The sequence below is a fragment of the Puntigrus tetrazona genome, chromosome 5 (assembly GCF_018831695.1).
Source record: "Puntigrus tetrazona isolate hp1 chromosome 5, ASM1883169v1, whole genome shotgun sequence".
NCBI classification, from domain to species: Eukaryota; Metazoa; Chordata; class Actinopteri; order Cypriniformes; family Cyprinidae; genus Puntigrus; species Puntigrus tetrazona.
In genome coordinates this window covers 6,121,525-6,145,782 of record NC_056703.1, presented here as the reverse complement: position 1 = coordinate 6,145,782, position 24,258 = coordinate 6,121,525, and the positions used below count along the sequence as shown (strand labels likewise).

Genomic DNA, 24,258 nt, shown 5'->3' with positions numbered 1-24,258 from the left:
TTTACCCAGACCTTGCATCTACTGAGCTAAATAAAGCACCTCTTTCTATTTCTTTCTATTAACTACTATGTAATATATTCAGACAATTCGGTAACATTTTATTTTAAGGTGTCCTTGTCACCCGTTACATGCCCTGCGTCCCAATGCGCTAACCATCCACCATATCTGCCCTAAATTGTATTGAAAATTTAAACATAAAATTTAGCATGGATAGTATGCACATTGTGACGCAGGCGTGTACTTACTATTATAATAACAATAAATTATGCATCGCTATATGCAAGTAACTCTAAGCCAAATCCTAACCATACAGTAAGTACATGTAGTTAAGTAATATTACTCATTAGTTAAATGCATAATTACACTATAAGGAGGACACCTTTAAATACACCTCACCTTTAAGTCTTCCTGTGGCCGTCTTCCAGAGCAGTGGACCCTGGTGCAGCAGAGCCCTGCCACTGGTGATGTCCTGCTTGCGGAAGGTGTAACCGCTCTTGAGTTTAGTCGAGCACTTGTTCTCCATGCGACCCAGGACCTCACTCAGCTTCTGGTTCTGCTCGTACTGACTCACGCTCTGGTCCACAGCGGAGATCAGCTCTCGGATCAGGACTAGCGCACGAGACAGGTCAGCATGCTCTTCTGTGCCCTCTGAAACAAAGAATCAGAAAAACAGTCTAAACGAATGCACGTGTCAGGGTTTGGATGTGATTTTGCGCGCATAAAGGGAAGTGCTGTGGGTGATGAAAAATACCCTCTGTATAATGCAGTATTCTCTCCAGGAGGACGGGATACTTTGTAATTCGCTGCGTCACTAATAAAATGCATTCTGGGATTTCTCGCCTCTTTACCAGCGAGTTGCTACTCTGTTGCTGTGGAACCAAAAAGATCAGATTAGCTGAAATGCAGTGCTGCATTAAAGAGCCACTGATTCGGTCATTGTGTGATTTGGCTCTCACTTTGATAAAGAGCTGAAATCTCTTATTCTGCTGCTGAAGCTCTTTGAAGTAGCTGACCGCTTCTGTGTGACGGCTGCAAAACTCGCCATACAACTGCTTCATCTTCTCTGCATTCTCCTGGGAAAACTAGAATAAACACAGACACACACCTATGATGCACTGTACTATATATGTACGTAATACCGATACCAAGATCAGGTGTGGTTGAAGCTACAGCTCTTGAGCTGTGATGGCTGGCATAATGTCATGCCATGCAAGTCAATTTCTTCTACGATGCTTCGCGCTTTGGTAGTTAAGCAGTCTTTTACGTCACTGTTTTGGAAAGGCTATCCGGAATTGTTTTATGAACAGTCTCGACTGATTCATTGAAAAATATTTGACTCAAAAGAATGATTCATTCATGAAATGGGTATTGTAGCTTTTCTCATGAACTTTCCAAATAAGTCAAACTGCTTGGTCATGGTAATGACATAACAACTACTTAAATGGTAACACCTTGCAATTAGGTTTCACTTGTTCACATTAAAAACATTTCTAAATTCTAAAGCAGGGGTGACTAACTCAGGTGCCGCAGAGCGAGCTCCAACTCTTATTAAAACTCATGGTAGCCGTTATTTTTCCATGCAAGACATGATCATGGATCAACATCTTTTAATCATCCTGGATCAAAATTACTGTCCAAAAACAAAGACTAATCTCAATGCCTTCCCCCTAAACCTAACCCTTCCCATAACTTATTCCTAAAATCAGTAGGAAATGATAGCTGATTAACAAGGGTGTAGAAGTCTGATCATAAACCTAAAACATATATTTCATGAAAAATATCCCTCAATTCTGATTGGGAACTTATCGTACTTATCGCTCACCAAAACTCACCTGCCTGTATTTTTCTGGTAACCCTTCAGACCTTGATTAGCTAGTTCAGGGGTGCTTGATTAGTGTTTGAAGCAAAACTCTTCAGGAGCGACGTTCGCCACCGCTATTCTAAAGTATACTGGGTCAGTTTGACAAAACAGGGCAACTCACAACTCTAAAAAAGCGCAGATGGGAGAGGAAATTTACATCTCATTTACATATTGACCAAATTAATGTAGTAGCAAATAAAAATAAAGAAGCTGCAGTACGCAGAAAACAACCAGAGGCCTAGCAACAATAAATGCAGCCATTTCGAGCATAATATAGTTTAAGACATGCTTTCGGGGGCTTTAAATAATGCCAGTAATTTGACAAACACGAACATTAGTAAAAGTGATTACACTTTATAATAAGTAGCCTTAAGTGTACTTATATTTTAAAAAAAAATCTGTAAAATATCCTTATTTTGTACTTGTGCTATCGAGGCGGGATACGGGTAAGGTTAGGGACAGGTTTGGTTGTATGGGTAGGTTAAAGGGTGGATTAAGGTGTAAGGGAAGGGTCAACGGTGTAACTTTAAATGTAATTACAGAAATTCATTACAGATGTAATTACATATAAGTATTTTTAAAAATATATACAAAGGTACAATGTAAAAACATGTATGTACACAATAAGTGCATTGTACCAAATGATTAAGTACCAACTCTTAATTGCAAAGTCGGCAACACCAAAGCTCTAAAAATATTAACATTTTTGAATGTTTCGCTGTCTGCCCTGACCATTGCTTGTTTACTAGATTCTGATTCTCTCTCGCTCTTGGATATTCCTGTTTGCTGGTATTCGGACCTTGCCTGTTTGACCACGATGTGCACTAGGATCTACAACGCTTGTCAGAGTCTTGCCTTTACACTAGTAAATGCATTAACTAAAATTATATTTGACCCAAATATTTAAATTCTGTGATCATTTCCGAACCTGTATGCATTTCTTTGAAGAAAATTTGTAACCAGGCTGTTCTGGGTCAGCACTGACCTCTATAGTATTTTATCTTCCTACTATGGAAATCAATGCTGACCAAAACAGCCTGTTTACAAACTCGTTTTAAAATACCTTCCTGTGTGTTTGACAGAACTATTCTTTTAACTAATGCAAACTTATTGTAAAGTGTTACAATTAAATTGATCAGGACACTGAATCTGAATAATGAATTGTGTACCTGCTGCAGAAAAATGTCACCCACACGGTGGATGAGGTAGTTCTTGCTGCTGCTGGACTGAACGCAGCTTTGCCGACGTTCCCTCATCGATGAGAGGAAGTCACGATGGAGAAGAAGCAGTTCATCTAAGCAAGGGAAAATCCGACCGATAGTGTCCACATCCAGCCCGACTTCCTCCCGCATTCCCCGCCTGAAGACCTCCGCCATTATCATGAGCGTCTGAACGTGGTGGAGCTCGGTCTGCATGAGCTCTGGCAAAGACAAATACGACATCAAATGATGTACAGAACTTATTCGAAATAAATATTTGTAGTGAATTTTAGCTGACCGTAAATGACATCCTGTCTCTTGATGATGCGTTTTTCTTGCATCTTGCAGAACTGGGGCTCCACCGCTAGGCTCCATGACTCTGCCTCCAAATCCACGGCATTCATTACCAGCTCATTCTGTAGGGGGCAATCTACAGAGTCTATGGAAATGCGGGACAAACCAGAGAGTTAATTATTGTGTTTTATGTATTTATGAGCAGAAAAACCAGGTATCTCACTGGTAATTTTCTCACTGGTAATCCAATGTCCAGCTGTTTTACCTTCTATAAGGGAGGAATCAGTGGATGTTGAGGACTCCATGGTTTGGAGGACCTCCTCTGGTTGGATGTGGTTCCTCCAGGGGGGGGCCTCGCTATCTGCTTCTGGGCTACAACTAAGCCTGGCGGGGAAAAAGAAGACATTTAGAACTTTAACACTCAACAAACACAAACTCTGAGTTCCTTTAACTCAAATAGTTAAAGGAACATTCCACTTTATTTGAAAATAGGCTGATTCTCCACTTTTAATTAATTATTCATAGATTATTGAATCTGATTAGACCAGAAATATCTCATTTTAAAATGACCAAAGAGTTTTTTGTTTTCAATTTAAAACTGCGGGTTTCTAGGCTGATATAACTGGAAATTATTCTCTCATTCCAGCGTAATAATCAAGGACTATCACGCAGCACCTGAAAACAGTCAGACCCTCTTGCTTGTACAAGGATCGTGTCTCATAAGCTGGGGACTATTTTCTACAGGCGGTACGTGATATCATTGAGCCTGTCCCTTAATTTTCCATCAGGCTTTCATTTTCCATGATGCTGCGGCTCGTGATGATACATCAGATTCATGCACAAACTGATCGTTTTGTGTCTCAGGACATCACTCTATCATCACTATTGGTTTTAGTTTGTCTGTGCATGCTTTATTTTTATTTTCAAAGACTGTGTGCCCATTGACTGGCATTACATGACTGACAGACTGCAATGGTTTGAGTTAAAAATCTTAGTTTTTGTTCTACGGCTGAAACAAAGTCACCTACATCTTGGATGCCCTGGGGGTAAGAAGATAAACATCTAATTTTAGGGTAAATGATCCCTTTAAGACAAGAAAACAATTCCATTTTATGTCTGAAGCAAAAAAATAAATAAGCAGCTATCCATTTTGGACAAAATGCACCTTTTAATTTATATTGCTTTAAACACCAAAAATCATAACAGCATCATAAAAAGAAAATCATATGCAGAGTGGATTTATAGGATGTTTGAAATGGAGCACATGATAGCTTATGGGCCACTACCATTTACAATTCATTTATCTTGATATTTTTGGTTGAATATTAAAACACAATAAGAGTTTCGGACCTTTCTGTGACCGAAGGCACACTTTTAGACAGTGAGCAAGGAAGAGGAGTAGAGTCTCGTGATGTCATCACAGGAAGTGAGGCGGAGGCGGGGATCTGAGAGGACGAGGAGGAACTTTCACGCACTATAAAATCTAAAACGTACAGAAAAAAAGGTGAGAGCAACACTAAGACACATGGGTAACGGTCTACAAAAAAAACTCAATAATAAGAAGGGAGTTATATTTTCCCTCGTGTATAAAGCTGGTAAAACTCACTCTGAGGGAGGGAGGCTGTCCTGCTTTTTACTGTCACAGAATATTTATCTTGGGGTTTCTGTAAAAGAGTATTATTAAATGTGTTTTTTTAACTTAACATTACTTCCTCATTTGTTACACTGAATACCAGTTTTCTGTTTTGTGACAATGGGGCTCATCACAGAGCTTCGGTACTTTGTGTCCAACCAAACATTGGTTAAACATTCAGGTTTAAATATTAAACATAGCAATCTATCAGACTTAGATGTAGTTCAAGAGAAAAAAAAAAAAAAAGAAAACGTGTAAATGCAAGACAAGTCCACCTTCAGGCATGGCGTAGAAGAATCTTTACAGCCCTTATGGACACTCACTGCACAGTCTAGGAGTCGAGAGAAACAGAAATCAGAAGAAACAACATAAATATATAATAAAGAAGAACACAATATTACACCTGGCAGACTTCCAGGACCATACCATTTTTTTTAAAATAGCAAAAATAGATAATAGCTCTACATTACGAGAAACGCAGTAGATCTTTGAGAATGAAAACTTTCAGGTTTTATTATTTAAGATGTTTGTTTCCAATTAAATGAACTCACGTGTGCAGTGGAGGACCTCTTTCCCTGAAGCTGGCTTGCCGCAGATCTCACAGAGCGTTGACCCCAGGACAGATCCCGCTGTGAACTGGTGTCCGTTGACCTGCTTCTCTTTGGTCTCTCTCTCTTTTCCTTTCCCCTTAAAGAACCAAGGGAAAGCCATCATATTACTGACAGTCTATATCACCGGCTGCCAACCACATTTTGATCACTACATGTTTTCTGCTTGTTAGGTTAGTCCAAGTGCGACATGCTTGTGTGGCAAAAAAAGGCCATGGGAGAGTTTGCTGCTGGTAAAACAGTTACAGCCAAAAGAAGGTTTAATGATTAAGAGACACCTCTGGTTGTTTTTGGGTCTAACAATCAGTCTTCGCACAAATCTCTTTTTCATCCACCCTGAATGGCTATTAAATTATATTTTGTGCAAAAATCGGGACGAAATAGTTCAGTTAAAAAAGAAAGAAAAAAAAATGTATAAAGTAATAAAGTAATATATATATAACGTATCTTTTTGTTTAAGACTGTTTACATATTACTCATATGTAATATTGTAAAATAATATTACTTTTTCAAAATAAATATTGTATTTTAAAATGTTTTTTTTAATGTCAAGTAACGTTTCTTATTATCATCGATGCTGAAAACGACGCGTTTGAGAGACGCGGGGCATAAAGGAACTACAATAATGTACAGTATTTTTAAATGTGTTTTTTGAACATTAAAGCATGTCAACAGCATCATATGACCCCTTTAAACCAATGTGATGCATCCTTTCCAATTAAAAGTATTATCTTCCTCACCCATTCGTTTTGAAAAGCATATACACAGCATACATGTATGTTTACCTTGCTCTTGTTGCGAGTGCTGTACATTCGGCTCTTTATAAAGCTGAATGTGCGGCTGACTTTGTATTTTTCTGACTCTGTTTTGGAAGGGATGATATATTTGTCCCATTCCTCTTCCTCAATCCTGAAAAACAAGAGCCAACGCATGTCAAAAATCACAATCACGAACCCAATGAGCGTTTGAAAACAACACAGCTTTTACTTTTTTTTTTTTTTTTTTTTTTTTTTTATGCATTTCGGGTTAAGTCATGCATTCTTTTTTCCTGGAGACAGGATAAATAATAATTAGTCATGAGCCTCTGTGTAATAACTCGAACATACCACCTGAGCAGTGTGGACATTCTCAGCATTTCACACATACCCGATTAGAAATCTTTGCTTGGTGGGAGGAGAGTTAGGGTTAGGGTTAGGTTCACAAACAGTGTTATTACATATTTTAGTGACGTGAAACCATCTTTTGGAGCTAACTCACAAACGTTAAGAAGCATTAGAACTGATTTCATGCCCGTGGGTGACAGTGCATTCTGGTTAGGTTATTAAGACGATCATGCCAGGGGTGTTGTTGGTGTTTTGGGGCTACTAGGGCTTTGCATTGACATACTCTTTGAGGAATTCGGAGAGCGTGAGGTGCTGGAGGGAGTTGGCCAGCTCTGCGCTGGTCTCATCGTCGGCCGACTGAGCACGTCTACGAAACCTTAACTCCCTACAGAGGTACAGTACAGCACAGTACAGTGTATGAACTGAGCGTTCACACACACAACAGATACACATATATTTACAATGTAATCTATGCACGCTCCACATGCACACAGACGGTCTCTGGAGGGCGCCATTGTGCTTTGCTGTAAAAAAATATTAAGAAAAAACATACTGCAGGCAAATGTGTTGACAGATACCTATGTTGATGATATATGAGATGCAATACGACATACTGTATCTCAGTCACCAATTACCGCATGCATATCTGTGTCCATTTACATTACTATTGTTGATAATTAAACAAAAAGAACACCATCCAACAGCATTCATTCTGAAAAAGCTTTCTTTTCACCCGCCGTCCATTAGAATTGCTCTCAACGCAGATTTATTCTATGGTTAATACATAATACTGGAGATGACAGGTCGTAAGAGGTCTGCATTACCTTTTTTCTTGAGGCTGCTCTGATGTGCTGCAGGCACGGTGTTCTGTGGAGAAGAGAGTTTTGTCATTTAGATTGCTTCTGTCAAGACCGCTTTTTTGATGGCTTTCGAAACACTGATAAAGAAACGTCTTTGAGAATTCACAATAGGTTTCCTTACGGCTTTTATAAACATATTCAACTACAGTCTGATGACAGCATCCTTCCTTTCCAGCAACATCTTATCAAATAATGATGAAACCCCTTGAGGGTGAAGGCGGACGCCGTGCAATTATGCTTCCACAACCAGCAAGCAAAGCCACGAAGATTTGCAACCGAAGAGTTTAACAAACTATTAAAAAAACTTTTAAATTTAAATAAAATAAAATGAAAATATTAAATGAAAAATACAAACTTGAGTGCCAAAATAGCACTAAATGTGAAGCAATAAATGAAAAAAACCAAAGGAGCACAGCAAATATTAAAAATATAAAATAAAAGGCAATTCAATTATAAAAAAAATCACTTTCTCGCACATTAACACAGAGTGCTTTCAGCAGCAGAAGTGTTGCTTTGTGTTGTTAGTAGTGTGCGGCGTAAGAGGCGGGCGAGCAGGCGAGCAGGCATGGCCGTACTTACTAACAGGGTTGAGCAGAGACAGAGATTTAGACAGAGACAGTGCCTGTAGGAGAGACCTGCTGCCACTGCTGCTGGAGAGGGCGCCATCTACAGGACACAGCGGACATGACACTCACTACAGCCAGCCACTACTCTACACAAACATACTGTGCTGGTCTCGAATAGAAGGATTTGTGTAAATGATGAAATGTTATAGCAGATAGAGCCAAAAACAGGTCATATGACGATCGGGTCCTCTATTAATGACGTGTGGATCATCAAGCAGCAGCACATTATGGCTGTGTCACAAAACCAAACATTCAAACATGCCTGTCCCTGCTAGAAAATCCAACTTAAGCGGGCAGCTTATTTTATGCGGATAGCTAGTCATTACCTGCATGCAGAAGATGGATTACTGATCCATGATGGTTTACAAGCTTCAGAAGTAGTAAAAACTCAATTACGGTCTTTAATTGGTGTTTCCAGCAGGGAAGATGCTCAAAACCTCAGCTACATGGTTTTGAGTATATTTGTTAGTAATGTGTCTGTTCACTAAAGTTTTGTTAGTAATCAAGTGTAAAGTTCAACTCATGATCAGGTTTAAAAGCTATTATGTTGGTGTTCATGAGTTACTCTACAGACTATAGAACCAGCAAGGAATACGATCAGAATTGTCTTATAAACATTAAAAAAAAAATCTACTAAAGAGGCTTAGATGAATGAAAGAGATCTGGCTTGATGACGCTACCAAATGACATCAAAAAACAGGAATGGATTACGACATAATCATTCATCCCATCATGTTCGTGTGAGCAGGCGGTAATGGTCAGAAATTAAGAAGTCCCTGGCAGGGCAAACGCACACGATGAATGGTGACTGTAGAAAGCAAGAGCCGAATCCCGGACATTTCAGGCAATTTAGAAATCCCAACTGGGTGGTATTTTGGTCCAAAAAGAGGACATGTCTGGGAATGAATATATATATATTCAGCTATTTTTTTGTCTTTTGGAAGGTGCATTCAAAATCCACTTGGCTAAAAAAAATCTGATGGGGCACAGGCTAAACTTAATTTCACATTTTTAAAGAGATAAAAACAACTGATAAAAAGGATATCAAGAGCTAAATACTGTACATCTGAGCTTAGTATACAGGACACAGTAAGAAACTAAGTCTGTTTCACACTGCGCATATATATATATATATATATATATATATATAGATATATATATTGCATAATTCTGCTTTTACACTAAAAAAGACATTACAAACATCAAAAACATCATTATTGGGGAATGATCTGGATTTTGATTTACTGCACATTGTGAGTGGTAGCGGCTGACATAAATTTGCACCGCTTACACTTACAGTGTCGAAAAGTCATAAATAAATAAAAGTTTAGATCTGGCTATATAAAAATACACATCAAAGAAAGCAGTCAGTTTTCAGTGCGTAACAAATCCTGTCATCCCTTAAAAGCTCATCATGCTTAAAACAGACTAGACAGGAAATACAAGAGATGTTATTACTATGCTCAGTCACTCTCAGGAATGACAAAAAAAACAGATGATGTTTTCAGAAAGAAAATATGTGATCTCAGAATATAACTGGACTTGTTTATGCCTTCTGATTATCTAATATTATTATAACCTGTATGTACAATCTACCATCCATTCTGACCTTGTGTCATCTACCGGGGAAATGCTAACCTTGGCAAAAGCACGCATCGTTTGGGAGATAATGGAAGTAAAGTGAGAGGTGGACAGTGAAAGGTAAGAGGGTCTGACCCTGGTTGAGGTCGGTGGGTGGAGGGTGGGCGTCCCTACTGAATCGTGGAGGCAGCAGGCTGATTTTGGGGGAGGTGTAGGAATATGAACGAAGACGGATGCCCTGCTCAATATCCTGAAAAAAGAAATAATGAACATTTTTACTCGGTTTTCATCTCACAGAGCTCAAAAATGAAGCAATGATCATCATGTGTAGTATATGTAGTAGTGTAGTTTGTATTTGTGCATACACTGTTGAAAAAGTCAGCTTATGCCGGTTAGATCTGTTCGGAAGCATTTAAGCCGGTTTAAGCTGGCCCTTATGAACTGGTTTAAACTGCTTCTGAGCTGAGAAGAAGCTAGTTGTAACCAGTTATAACTAGCTTAAACCCGCTAAAACCAGCTGCCGTGCCAAGCATATGCGGCTTTGTTCAACAGGGTAGTTTGCCTCGGAAACGGTGGAAATAAGCGCGGTACCTTTGCAGGGGTGGGGTTACAGGCGGAGGAGGCGGAGTGAGAACGCGTGCAGGTAAGATCAGGGGCGGGCCTAAACAGAATCCGATCATCTGCGCTGTTTTTGAGCTCAGGATGCAGCTGGGGAAGGGGCTTCTTCATTAAAATGTCATCATCATCATCCTCCTCGCTGTCCATTTCCAAGGCCACCAAACTCGGGCTTAGAGAGAGGATTGGACTTCTAAAAATTCTCAACAACCACTGTGAGTAAGACGAGCATCACTTACGCTTTGTAAATAATTCATACATTTCGCGTTCGTGCCACAAACGCTCCTCCAACTACGCTGAAATCCCACAAAGAGGCGAACGTTTCTAAATCACGGAAACATTTTTCGAATCGATTCTGGGCTTTTGCATAACAACTGCATTCCTGCTTTACAAGGCAAATGCATCCAGCAAAGAGGGCCAGGTAACTTGGGTTCGTTTCTTGTTTGTGTGTCTGGTTTCACACTGCTTCACACGTTTTCGCATTAGAAAAAAAGTGGTGTTATTGCACCCAGGTAAACAAAATGTCCTTAAAATGTTTTCCAAACAGTGAAATGCATCAGACTGATGGGTCCATGCTCTCGGCAGACAAGAATTCACTACACAAAAACAAATGTGGTCGGCACAAACCATGTTTATTCTACATGTAAATGAAACTGCATTTAATGTATGAATTATTTTCTCATGTCATGCCGTCTATCCATGTTGGCATGTGCTTGATGTGGCTACTACAGAAACTACTATTCAAAAGTCTGGGGCTGGTAATTCTGTTGGAAAGATATTCAAAAACAGCAAGGGTTTTTCAGCAAGGGTCCATTTAACTTCATCAGAAGTGTCATTAAAGACATTTATAAAGCTACAAAAATTAGCATTTCAACATTCAAAAGCATCATGAAAAATTTCCGCAAAAACATTACGCAGCACAACCGTTTTCAATATTGCTAATGATAAGAAATGTTTCTTGAGCATCAAATCAGCATATTACAATGATTTCTGAAAGATCACTGATACTTAAGACTGGAGTAACGGCTGCTGGAATTAAGCAATTTAATATGTTTTGAAGAGTAATGCATTTTTCTGTATTAATGATCAAAAATAAATAAGTTATTGCAACTTCTTTTTTCTCAGAATTGCGAGATATAAAGAAAAAAAATCACAATTGCATGATATAAAGTCAGAATATAGCTCTATAATAATTCTATATCTCAGAATTCTGACTTTAAAACATTTGAACGGAAAAAAGACTGATATAACTCACAACTGAGAAAATAACTGCGAAAAGCGAGTTTGTTTCCATAAATACGCGCAGCCTCGGTAAGCATAATATATTTCACCCCAAACTTTTAAACGGTAGCGTATAAAGCGAACAGTGTTGAAATTAAATGAGTGTCGCAACAAAACATCAAAGGTTAGCATACTTACCTTAGGTCACATGACTCTGTAGGTGAGCTAGAGCTGTTATATGCCAACTCAGCAGGTCGTGTGGCACGCAGGAGTCTATCCAGCATCAGTCCCGCAGGAGAGGTGGGAGAGAAAGAATGAGAAGCGTGTTGCCGTACTCTCTGCACTTCATGATCTTTAACAGCTGGAGGCATATCTACAGTCCCTGGTGACAAGACCCCTGTATCTGACATTCGCCACACACCGCTATCTGTCCCAGAGCTGTCCTCCGTGACGCCTGAAACAGCGTACTTCATATTGAGGTCATTGTCCTACATCAGAAGAAAATACAGAGAAATATTTGTACACGCTGTATACATACATAAGCAAAAGCAGTATTACCTAACAAGTTGCATAACGATTTAACAGAGTTAGCTCACACAATTTATTATTTTTTTTAACCTTGTGGCACTGATTAAAAACTGTACAACTTACTATGTCCATATAGTGAAAGTCAATGGGGTCCAAAACATTAAAAGTCCCCTGCGCTGACTTAAATTGCACATTTTTCAAAATATCGTCTTCCGTGTTAAACGGGAAGAAATAAAATCATGCTGGTTTGGAAGGACATGAGGGCAAGCGAATGATGACAGAATTTTTATTTTTGGGTGAGCTGTCCCTTTAATATAGTCAGACTCAATTAAAACGCTTCTTTTGCCACAGGGCTCTAAGAATTTACACACGAAGCCTGATGTCCCATAAACCATAGCGGCATGTCTTTAATAACGTCGAACTAAAAGGCTTTTGTGGCAGTAGAAGAGTTGTGGTTTAAGATTCAGGCTACAACGTTCCGAGATCAAATAAAGACTTTCCCTAAGACTTTCAGAGAGATCAATCACAGGATAAAGGCAGTAAATGAAGGGAGGAGATGGGATTTGGATGAAAAACGTTACAGCTGAGTGTCTGCAGATCTGGCATACTGAGCGAGCTGATTTGTAGGAGCAGCGATATGTGTGGCGTCTGACCTTAGCGGAGCCTCTGAGCATGGCTGTGAGCCTGACGGCAGCGGCGTCTGAGGAATGAAGGTGAAATGGAGTGCAGGAGCCAGGAGAGGAGCACAGCTTCTCTGTCAAAACAAAACACGCTGTCAAACTGATGTGTGTGTCAATACAACTGGAAGGAAATGCAGTGTCAGTGATATTTACAGTAAAGGTTAGATAAAGAAAACAATGATGTGAATATCGGCTTTCACTTTAAAGGCTGCTGCCTGTGTTCCGTTTGGAAAATGTGTGTGTGTGTGTGTGTGTGTGTGTGTAAGCGTTCTGACAATCTCTGAATGCCAAGATGGCAGACGAAACCAGTAAAAAAAAGAAAATAGCACAACAGCACGGTCTCTTTATGGCCGTTACATTTTTTTTTTGTTTCGTTTTCAGGAAGGCTCTTGCTTTCCTTTCGCACAGTTAACTCTATACGTTTCTGCATTTATAATTTAGTGAAATCCATCAAATATTTAAAAACAATAAATACTATAAATAAATAAAAATCTGTATTTAGACAATATACAGTCAAATAATGCCCCAGAATTAGCTACAAAGCTAAATTTCATCTGCTGTCCCTATTCAGCGAGGACGAATTTATCAAAAAAGACAGTAAAGGAATGTATAACATCATAAAAAAATTTGATTTCCGATCATCTGAACTTTTTAGAACCATTTCTTGAGCTCCAAATCAGCATATTGGAACAATTTCTGAAGTATAATGTGACACTGAAGACTAGAGTAATAATGCTGAAAAATAGAAAACAGAAAAACGTGATTTTAAAATTAAATGTTTCACAGTATTATTGTTTAATATGTATTTTTAATTAAAACAAATGCAGGCTTGATAAAGGGAAGTGACCTTTTTTCGAAAACATAAATCTCACCGACCCCTCATGAATGAGTTTTGAATTATACACAGCGTGTATTTATTCTCACGCAGTACCTACATTTACATGCATACCATTAGAAGACGCTTTTATCTTCTCACTTTTGCATCTTTAATTTCCAAGCAGCTTGGAAATGAGAAAGAAAACAATATACTAACTGAAATATCAGAGAACTCCATTAATACATCCTAAACTATGAAGAAACCTCTGAATAATAAATTATCTTCTGGGCGCGCACACACACAAAATTTGTGGTCCCAATGCAGTCAAAGAGGTACAGTGTGTAAAGAAAATAGAAAAAACAGACATTCTTTCTCTCTCTCTCTCACACACACACACACACACACACACACACACACACACTTGTAATGGCCTTTACAGCTCTGTTCAGAAACACAAACTTACACATGTACCTATCCATTCGCATGACAAAAACTTCCACCGATACTGTCAAACAAGCACAAATAAACCGATATTACATTTTCAAGAGAAGAGTTGTGTATATCGGTATATAATCAGTTGTGTGTGTCTCGGTAAAGATGAGTATGTTTAAGTGAAAGTGAGATTCTAATAACTTGCCGGGGCACCCCGTAATGAAAGAGGCATGTGAAGGCCTTCCAACAATAACGGAAAAACCAGATACTGACATAAACTTGGTAAACACACGCACACACACACAGACTTTATTCATTCAGATACTCTGTGAATCACACATCTGGGCTCATGTGAATCCCCATCAGCTCAAAAGTAGATCTAAAGCATTTGCAATACTAACACAATAACTGGATAATGCAGCTCGGCTTTCAAATGATTAATGATGACTTACTTCATTTGACCCATGGCATGCAGTTTTTCCCATTTATTCCTCTAAGTTCAACATTTTCGGTCAAGATGACCATACACATTTTTGAGGTGAGAATTGAAAAAAAACAATACCAGCAGAATAACATCTCATTGCAAGCCTGGCATTGTACAGAACCAAAACCGGCTACTTGAGCTCTGACTCATTGCTGAATTAAGCCTTTAAAGCTGCCCTGCACCACAGACCAGAAACAATGGACAAGAACACACAAACTAAAGTCATATGAGACAATCAAAGACTTTGTGTGATTCCTTCATGCGTTGTTTTGCGCGTCTTTGTTGCATGCATCATTCGTACAGACCATCTCTAGTTACCTGCTTTTGTTGTCCGTCTCCGGATTCTCATCTTTGGGAAGGATGGCCACGAGTAGTTAAACGGAGAGTCTGAGTCAGAGTCCATGTTTTTAATTTTCCTCAACTGCTCCGTTTTGTGAAACGCATAACAGTAAAAATCAGCAAGGAGTTGGGTAGGAGTTTGAGAACACCTTTCTAAAAAATGCAGATTCCTCAGATAAGCGTTGAGGAGATGAGTCTGCGAGTGTTTGAGAGCTTGTCGGAGAAGGTGGGTTCGGTCTCGACGCTCTATACTCCCACTTTTTTATTGCAGGCAGAGTCAGGACTCAAACTGGACCTGGGAGAGCACGACAGAGGCATTTTCAAATGAAGGTGTCTCTAGGAATCCAAAAGGTCAGCCAAGGTTTAGGAATCATTAACCATACACGCTAATAAAACCCCATGAGGTCCTGGGATGCAAAAGGACACACACCTCCTCTTACTCTTTATAAACAAATAATAACACACAGCAATTTCCCCGCGGAATCAATTGGTATAATTATTTTTCGTGATGCATAGCAACATAATTTGTAATGCAACTTCTCACAGGCAGGAACGCGTCATGTATCGCCTCAAAAACCATAAAAGGGTGGGCCAAACTGATTTGCAATGCACAGTCATTAATTTTAATAATATTCCCAAACCAGTCCCAGAGTGGTGACCCACAACATAATCTAGAACATGATCTAAAATTTATAAACAGCTGTACAAATCAAAGACTCGGTTCTGTCTGAATTTTCCATCTGACATTTTGCCAGGAAATCTGCAGTGTTATCTTTATTTAAAATATAACATTGCTGAAACGCTAGTCATGCTGAGCTGAAGACTAACGATAACTAAAAACATCAGTAATATTATTGCAATCGTATATAATAAAATAATACTTTATATTAACATTCATTTATATATAAAACCTAATCCAAAAAGAAAAACATTTAAACCTACGCAGACACAAACTGACACCAAACCAACCTTAAATCCCGCAAAGTATATTCTACAAAACTGAACTATATAAATATTCCCTATTTAATTCAACAGCACAAACTGAATCTGACCTCAAACCTGCTAAAATGCAACAACACACCGTACATCAAAAAAAAAATCCGCCACCAGCCAGGAACTTTTAAAAAGCAGTATTACAGCCAGGTGTGTGTTTGTGTGTGTGCCTGAGACGAGATGGATTACTCTCTGCATGTGGTGGACATTCAGTCTCTGCTAGAGAACCTCTCAGTGTGTGTATGTATCCATCCTTCAGCGGGAACATGTGCTCCAGTAATCCAAACAGCAGACTCATTCAGTTCACCAACGGTCTCAAAAACCAACAAAAGTCTTTTATTTCGCAGGTTAGGATTTTTAAATGGTACCGTGAGTGTCCTGTGAAACGATAACGATATATTTCTGGGTGCTGCTCCTTAGAAAATCCTCCTAAAGACAGATAGGTGAGCAAACAAAACCGTCTGATTTAGTTCCTTTCTTTCGTATATCCTTTTGTCCGTGTTTTTATTCCATTACATCTATGACAGCGGAATCGTCCATTCAGTTTAAACGGAGACCTCCAAAAAGGGTTTGCTTCTAGTCGGCCTGCTCTTTTCTGTAGACTGTGACTGTTTCAGTCTCTCATGAAATCTGGGCTCCAACCCCAGCTCTCTCCTCCCTCCAGACTTGTTAGTGGCTAACCGTCTGTGTGTGAGAGACTGACTTTGTGTTTTAAAATGAGAAGTAAGGGAATGACGGGTCATTATAGCTCAAGTGATGAGAATGGGTTGCATACTGTATGCAAGTGTGAATTAAAATAGATATTTGCTATTTTGTGTGGAGAAACTTGTTTATTTTTGATCAAATTTAATTGAAGTAAGTCAATATGGCAATCCTCATGCATAACGTTTTCTTTCTTTTAAAAATTAAAGATTACCGCCAACTGAAACCAATAGTAGTCTTATTTTCTAGGTTTAACCAAAACAAAATCCAAATCTGCCCAAAGACTCCAGTAACCTACTAAACACTGTCCTGTTTGGGAATCATTTTTCTTCATGAACAAGGTAACTGGGAGAAATCGGTGAAAGCACCTGTATTAGGATGAGGAACACGTTCGGTGGGATGGGCTGAAGTTTAAAGAATCATCTTAAATGTCAGCTTTTGTGCAAGTTCAAAAATCTAAGCTTGTTAACATTCCTGCCTCCACTTTACAGTTGAAACTGTGAATGTGCATGTCTGTGTGAGAGGGTGGCTGACTATAGGCGCCAAAACCACTGCAAAAGAAAAGAGTTCCACCTTGAGATCGCCTTGCAAAAAAACAAAAAAAAAAATACTATTTACAGCATATCCTTAGGAGAAATAGCAGAGCGTGCATCCAGAAAGCACTTTTTTAAAACAACGTGAAACTATTTACCGAACAATGAGCAGAAGGTCTGCATAATTTCATTTAGATGGTAATGTTCAGTTGCAAGTACCTGCTACTTTGTAAGTATTTCTTTTATATTAAAAGTGTTACCTTTTATATTAAAGTGTAAAATGGATGCAACTGCATTGAAGTAAATTAACTTTAAGTCCAATAAAAAAAATGTATGACTTTTCAATATTATAAGATACTCATTAAAATTTCTTTCCACTCCAAACAAAATGTGTATTAAAAAAAAAGGCATAATCATAATTCCAACATGACTTTCCATACTCAATTCCATAATCGCATTTCCAGCATCTTAAATGGTCTTTAAAGCTTTTTGAGCAATTTTTTTTGCATTAGTCAGCATTCTAATGAACCATAATGCACTGCAACAAACCAACCCAATATGTCTGTATATGCTATGTATTTTTTATCCTTATTGGTGTCATGTTGTTAGCTTAGCAACATGCTAACGTCTAACATTACAACTACACTTCAGTTCAAATAGTTCAGGGTCTGTAGGATCTTTATTTATGTTTTTGAAAGAAAACTACATTTGTTTGCTCAAAAATACAGTATAAACTGCAATTTGATATTTTTAAAAATATAAGTTATTCCTGCAATGGCAGAGCTAAATTTTCAGCATCATTACTCCAGTCACGATCCTTTCTGATTTCTGATTATTAAAGATTAATATTAGTTTAAAACAGCTGTGGTGCTTAACATGTTTGTTTAAAATAAAATTATTCCCTGGACGTATGCATGTGTACCTGAGTTAAATGTGTTTAGATCTTCATCCTCTTCATCCAGACAGAGAACAAGCTGTTCTTCAAAGACCTGACAAACAAGATGAGAAAAACACACTCACACACCGTTTTTAACAACAAAAACAGACCAAAACAAGAACACGGGCACGAACATCTGTCCATTAGCAAACAGAAAAACACTACAAGAGCACATATGGCACGTCTAAAGAAGACTAAGTGACCCATTATTCTGTTTCTGATTCCAGGAATCGGCTGAGAGACACTAAAACCCAAAAGTATCTCCACTCACACTGTCCACCAGGGCTTCATCCTCGATTCTCAGTTGGCCGTTCGAATCTGAGGAGCAGAAACAACAAACACGACACAAAAAATTGATTTCCACTTGTAGACAACTGCCAACTTGAGCACAAACAAGTCTTTCTGCTGGAAAACCGAGATACCTTTCACCATGGTGAGCAGTGACAGGAAGTGTCTGCACATTAAGATCGCAGGGTCACCGAGGCTAAACCTGCCGAGGCTCCTGCTGTCAACACGACAAGCTGGCAGTCTCCCTTCACGGCATTTACATCATGCTGTTTTTTTCTTGATTTGTTGAACCGTAAGCAGATTATTTCTTTCATTTTGTCCTCTCTTACCCCTCCCAAACATATAGTGTCTCTGTCTCTCGGCCCACCCAGGAGGAATGTGTCTCCTCATACTGGACATGTTTGGGAAACCAGCCGGAGGTCCCTCACAAAGACTGCTCTGTGTATGTGTGTGTGTATTAGTGTATGTGTACTCCTCATCCCACATTCTACCACAATGTCCTCCTGACTGAGCCAAATTCACCCAATGTACTCTAACAACCCTGCCAGACCTAACTCACAGTGACAGACAGAGAGAGAGAGAGAGAGAGAGAGAGACAGAGAGAGAGAGAGAGAGAGAGAGACAGAGAGAGAGAGAGAGAGAGACAGAGAGAGAGAGAGAGAGAGAGAGAGAGAGACAGAGAGAGAGAGAGAGAGAGAGAGACAGAGAGAGAGAGAGAGAGAGAGAAAGAGAGAGAGACAGACAGAGAGAGAGAGACAGAGAGAGAGAGAGGGAGAGAGAGAGGGAGAAAGTCGGGTGTGGGGAGAACTGGGGTCAAGAAGAGGGAAAGGAACAAGAGACAAGAAAGTGGAATAACAGAAGGAGGATTGAGGTTAAGTGAGAGCCAGAAGAGAAGAAAATTTATCACATCAGCAGGATGAAACGTGATAAGACCTTGGCGGGAGCAAAATATAGAAAGGAGTCATAAAATAAACCTAAAACAGGAGGACTAAAATAAAGTGAAAAATAATAATACGAACATCATGGCCAGCAATGATCTTGCGGAGTTCAAATTCTCACCGCATGGCGTGTATCTATAATTTCCAGAAACCATTTGAAATCTCAGACTCCTGCTGAAAATATTTGTTTGATGTTTTTTTTTTACCCTTGTTAGCAATAATAAACTCAATCTGAACTGTGTGAAATGCACAGAAATGAGCTTACCTGCGTCACATACATCGGATCTGTGTGTGCTCTCTTCTGACGGCTCACTCGGTTGCCCCACCTGTAACGTGTTAAACCGTCAGGTCGGACACAGAATCACAGTTGTGTTCGCCGTCGCTGGAGTAATTGTTTGTAATCAGGCAGATTCCTGATCAACCTTTTCCGTTTGTGAATAATTCACATAGCGGCTGTAATAATTCTAATCTGACTATCCATTGATGCTTTCCTCTGGATAACACATATGTTATGGAAATTCCAAAGCATTTAAAATCTTATTGAACATATAATACACTCAAAGGTTGGGGGTCAGAAATGAACACATTTTAAAATACATCAAAATATAAAAATGTAAGGATTGTTAAAACATATCTTTTACTGTTTTTTGATCAGTCTTGATGAGCATAAGAGACTTCAAAGCTAATCCAAAACCTGTACTGTACATTTGTTTATTCAACTACGTAAAATGACTTTAAAAAAACAGTTTAAGAACCATCAGAGGTACTTGATTTACAGCACTTGTAATTTCTCTAGTGATCTTGTTCTGTCTGCCAGCGGTTGTTATATGAGAAATACCAGTCTGGTGCTCAAAGCAATACCTGTAAACGATACTGTAAACTGCAATAAAAGTTTCCAAAGTTATGACTTTAGTCATTTATAGACTCATAAAACTCAGTTTCACACATCATTCTCCTGTAACCTGCTCTTAGGGGTTTATGGGGAAAACTAAAGAGAGGGGTGGACAGCTGAGAGGTGTATTTCACCTCTGAGGATTATTGCATTAAAATAGATTCTCTTCCATAACATATAGGAAGCACATAAACAAGTGTGTGTGTGTGTGTGTGTGTATATATGTATACACACACACACACACACCCACATACATACATACATACATATATATATACATATACACACATACATCTAATATATACATTAACATTAATAACATTATATGTGTGTGTGTGTGTGTGTATATATATATATATAAATCTATGTTAAACAGCTGAACCTTGAACCTCATGAGTTCAAGAAAAAAAATCATTTCTGAAAAATCATGTTCTGTACAGTCACAGAAATTGTAGTGTTTACTTTAAGCTTTGTGAGAGCAAAAAGTGTAAAATAATCAGAAAAGCTTACTGTTATGCTTAGCCAAAAAAAAAAATTCTACACCACAATCTGTGGGCGGAGATTAAATAACAGTCAATAACACTGAAAATCTTTGCAACCAGACTGTTTAGGCACATCTAAGTGGTTATTTTTGTCTGTCCTCACTGCTATAAATAACCACTGCATGCAAGTAAAAATAGTCATTTGATAGATCCTTTCGGTTGTTTTTGTTGTCTGTCCTCAGTCCTCAGTCCTTCCTTTTGCGAACAATAAGATTTCCAACATTCTATCCCTACAACAGACAGGAAACGAAGAAAGAGTTTCCTTGAAATCAGTGCTCGAAGCGGACTCACCCTCGCGAGTGCATCTGTCTCTCCGCTCTTCTCCCTGTACAGCTGGATACTGTGCTGTGCATCTATCTGTGTGCCGTTCTTCGCGGTCAGACTAACAGCTTCGGTGACGGGGCAGATACGAAGCTGGCGAGAGCCGTCCGTCCACATCTGACACATCCACACCGGCCTCCACGCACTGCAACTCGAGGGACTGATCATAGCACAGTCATGAGACACAAGAACCTCAGCCTCTACTGTACACTGGATCAATGACTGAGGTGACACATCAGTGATTAATGGATCTTTTTCACACGCAATCTAATTATAGCGTATTGTGTCAGGCTGGACGGAGTGACTCACTCTGTCAGAGCGCTGATGATGGTCGGGTCTCCGTGCTTCTGAGCCAGCGTGAGAGGGCTATGGCCTTCTCGGTCGACTACGGGAACCATCCTCTGACCTTCAGACTCCAGGAGGAGGAAGTGACTGAGGTGGGGGAGCCCCATATGTATGGCAACATGTAGAGGCGTTTCCCTGGAAAGGAGATCTGAGAGAGGCAGAGAACCATAAATAATCCGACTTGGGAAATGTTTTCCTGGTATATTTCTTAAAAAGAGGTTTTTTTAATTGGATTTCATTTCACTGACAAATGCAATAAAAGGCATATTCTTGCTTTAGATGTACTTAGACATTGTCAATGTCACAAAAAACTAATACTAGCCTATATTAAAAAACAAAAACAAAAATAAAACTCAATAAAACCCGAAGAAAACAATAAGTGATTAAATAAATGATCTAATTACAAGCAATAGAACAAACAATACTACAGCGGAAATAATAAATTAATTGTATAAAGTAATATAATGTATGAAAACACTGCATACTCTTTACTGTGTTAACTAAATAGATTTCTTATTAAGTTTACTAAAGTAATTTACTGAAAAGCAGTGAGAGATTTGCTCTTTTTTTGTTTTTTTGTTTTTTTATTACTATGCGAATGACCATCAGCGGTTAATATACCGTTCCATGCGTTTCTTTCTCAGATAATATCGCTCACCCCTATGTGTAGACGTGATACTGCATTTTGTAGAGAATGCATCATACTTTTCAGTGATGCATGGCAAAGTTCTCTTTAAATCCACCCCTAGTAGTCCACTGCATAACATCATCTCCTTTTTTGAACTCCTTCATATTTTTCCCCCATCAATAAATGCCGTTCTAATTGAAGAATATATACGATACATAAACTATGCACAACTTTATATATTTCAATTAGCTCTAAAAGAAAGTCTTTTGCATGCTCCCGTGAGATTCGGTCAAATAATAATAATGCAATCTCCGCAATTTTAAGAAATCGGGAGCCCGTTCGGCATATTAGAGTAAAAGTTGTCAAATACACGCAAGATGTTGTTTTGTTTTTTTGTAAGCGAGCCCATCTGTGCTTTTTGCTCTGTGCAAACAAGCAGCGGCCTGATAACGGCTATAATGCTGCCTTAAAGAAATACTACCCTTGTGGACATCAGCATCGATGGCTCAGAGTTCAAACAGACAGCTAATCTCTGTGTGGTACACGTCTGGTCGTAAAAACATGCAGTAGAGAACAAACACTTTGCACATGGTCTCTATAAGGTGTATAATAAAGGGGTGTCAAAGACGAGGCTCGAGCACTGAATATGTCCAGACGGCCTTTTGGATGATTTAAGTGGAAAAAAAATAATTAATTTAATCCGGCCTTCAAACTGTGACTGTTTCACTCTTTAGTGCGTCTTTAGCGTTTCCCATATTTGTGCGTGGGCCTTAATGTGTAGAACCTTGTCAAAACCTGCTCGTCAGGTTAATCGCGACACTCAGCTGACGCAAATTCAAAATGATTTCCATCATAAACAATCGGTTCGATGTTCATATGAATGAAATTCAGGAGGATCAGGATATAAAGAATCAAGTGGATAAAGCATTGAATAGGTGTGGGATTATTTTCTTTGTCCTGGTTCGGTGGAACTGAGGACAAGTTACTGGGTGTTGACAGACAAACTAAAGAGGGGACTCCAAACTGGACTGGTGTGTTTGTAAAGTACGACGCGCGCGCAGTAACCGACTGAACGGCTCATGTTTACAGTGATAGTCGAACTGCTGTTTTGATTTGAGAGAGAATTGCCTGTAACGCGAGGTCAAACAACGCCGCTCTCAGTTTTCTGCAAGCAAGCCACTAACATATATTTTGCAAGAAGTTGCAGAAACCAAACCGGTTAGTTGTTTGAGAGATAAAGAATCGCTGCTGCTTGATGCTTTTTGTTGGTGAAATTTCTAAAGCTGCTTTTCTCAGCAAACTGCCAACAGCAATGATTGTCATTGGAATGCAACTCGTTTAAAGGATTAGATAAACATGTTCATATCCAATAAGTGCATGTCCAGCTTGTTTTGATGCACTTAAAGCAGTGACGCTTGCGAGACAAACTGCTGTTACTTTCCCTGAGACTAGCAAGAATGTTGCTAAAGAGTGCTGTCATTAATTAAAGCTGACACGGAGTTCTTCGGACAAAGCAATGAAATGAACGCTAATTCAGCTGTGTAATTTAGCGCAAACAATCGCTGGTGTTATGTAAGGGGCCCCATGTGCACTGGAGACATTCTTTAAATCTCTCTCCATTCTCACTGTTCAAGAAATTAGTTAATGTTCCATGATGAAACAGGCACTGTATCCATTCTCACTTAGACCATAACCAATACTACACTGCACTGTATTTCTCTCTCTTACTCACATTTTTGAAACATCAGTCTACTGTCCATATTAAAATAATGCAATATATATATATATATATTTTTTTTTTTTTTATTATTGTAGAAGCATATTAAAATACTGCTATATATATATTTATTTATTTTTATTTTATTTATTTATTTATTTTTATTATTATAGAAGCATACATCATATAAATGTACAATATTCTAAACCGTGCACTGGCCAAAAAGACTGGTCAAATTATTGGGCCCTATTTTAGTCTATATCGCTGTTTGTTTATCTTGGCTGTCTGTCACATGAGAAGCATGTTCCTAACACTCCTCCTGATAACCTGCTCTGACGCAACAGTGTTTGCTCAAAATGGAAATCCCCATTGCAAAAAAAAAAAAAAAAAAAAAAAAAGATTTGGATATAAATCCAACTTTCCAAATCCGAACTTTTTTTAATTTTCATGTCAAAAAGTATGAAAAAAAAATTATAATAATCATATTAAACATAAAAAAATAGATATTATATGCAGAGGGGGGAATATAAGTATTGAACAT

The 24,258-nt window shown here is 38.7% G+C and overlaps 1 protein-coding gene across 10 annotated transcripts in view; it reads right to left on the bottom strand.

The window, feature by feature from the left end:
* arhgef28a (Rho guanine nucleotide exchange factor (GEF) 28a) overlaps positions 1-24,258 on the bottom strand; it is a 56,691-nt gene that overhangs the window by 16,703 nt on the left and 15,730 nt on the right. For 3 of the 10 annotated variants that reach the window (XM_043239165.1, XM_043239167.1, XM_043239164.1), the window contains exons 5-27: positions 21,337-21,520; positions 20,998-21,187; positions 19,538-19,598; positions 18,318-18,364; positions 18,032-18,098; positions 12,783-12,883; positions 11,800-12,089; positions 10,357-10,573; positions 9,901-10,015; positions 8,138-8,224; positions 7,523-7,565; positions 6,982-7,083; positions 6,381-6,504; positions 5,539-5,674; positions 5,263-5,318; positions 4,961-5,018; positions 4,705-4,837; positions 3,620-3,738; positions 3,359-3,499; positions 3,031-3,281; positions 957-1,082; positions 752-869; positions 397-648 (exon numbers count right to left, since the gene is read on the bottom strand). In XM_043239165.1, the coding sequence (XP_043095100.1) occupies positions 397-648; positions 752-869; positions 957-1,082; positions 3,031-3,281; positions 3,359-3,499; positions 3,620-3,738; positions 4,705-4,837; positions 4,961-5,018; positions 5,263-5,318; positions 5,539-5,674; positions 6,381-6,504; positions 6,982-7,083; positions 7,523-7,565; positions 8,138-8,224; positions 9,901-10,015; positions 10,357-10,573; positions 11,800-12,089; positions 12,783-12,883; positions 18,032-18,098; positions 18,318-18,364; positions 19,538-19,598; positions 20,998-21,187; positions 21,337-21,520 (3,018 nt within the window). Of the gene's footprint in view, positions 1-396; positions 649-751; positions 870-956; positions 1,083-3,030; positions 3,282-3,358; positions 3,500-3,619; positions 3,739-4,704; positions 4,838-4,960; positions 5,019-5,262; positions 5,319-5,538; positions 5,675-6,380; positions 6,505-6,981; positions 7,084-7,522; positions 7,566-8,137; positions 8,225-9,900; positions 10,016-10,356; positions 10,574-11,799; positions 12,090-12,782; positions 12,884-18,031; positions 18,099-18,317; positions 18,365-18,468; positions 18,558-19,537; positions 19,599-20,997; positions 21,188-21,336; positions 21,521-24,258 lie in introns of those variants that run through there. The other 7 variants (XM_043239166.1, XM_043239170.1, XM_043239171.1 and 4 more) reach the window with 7 other exon arrangements.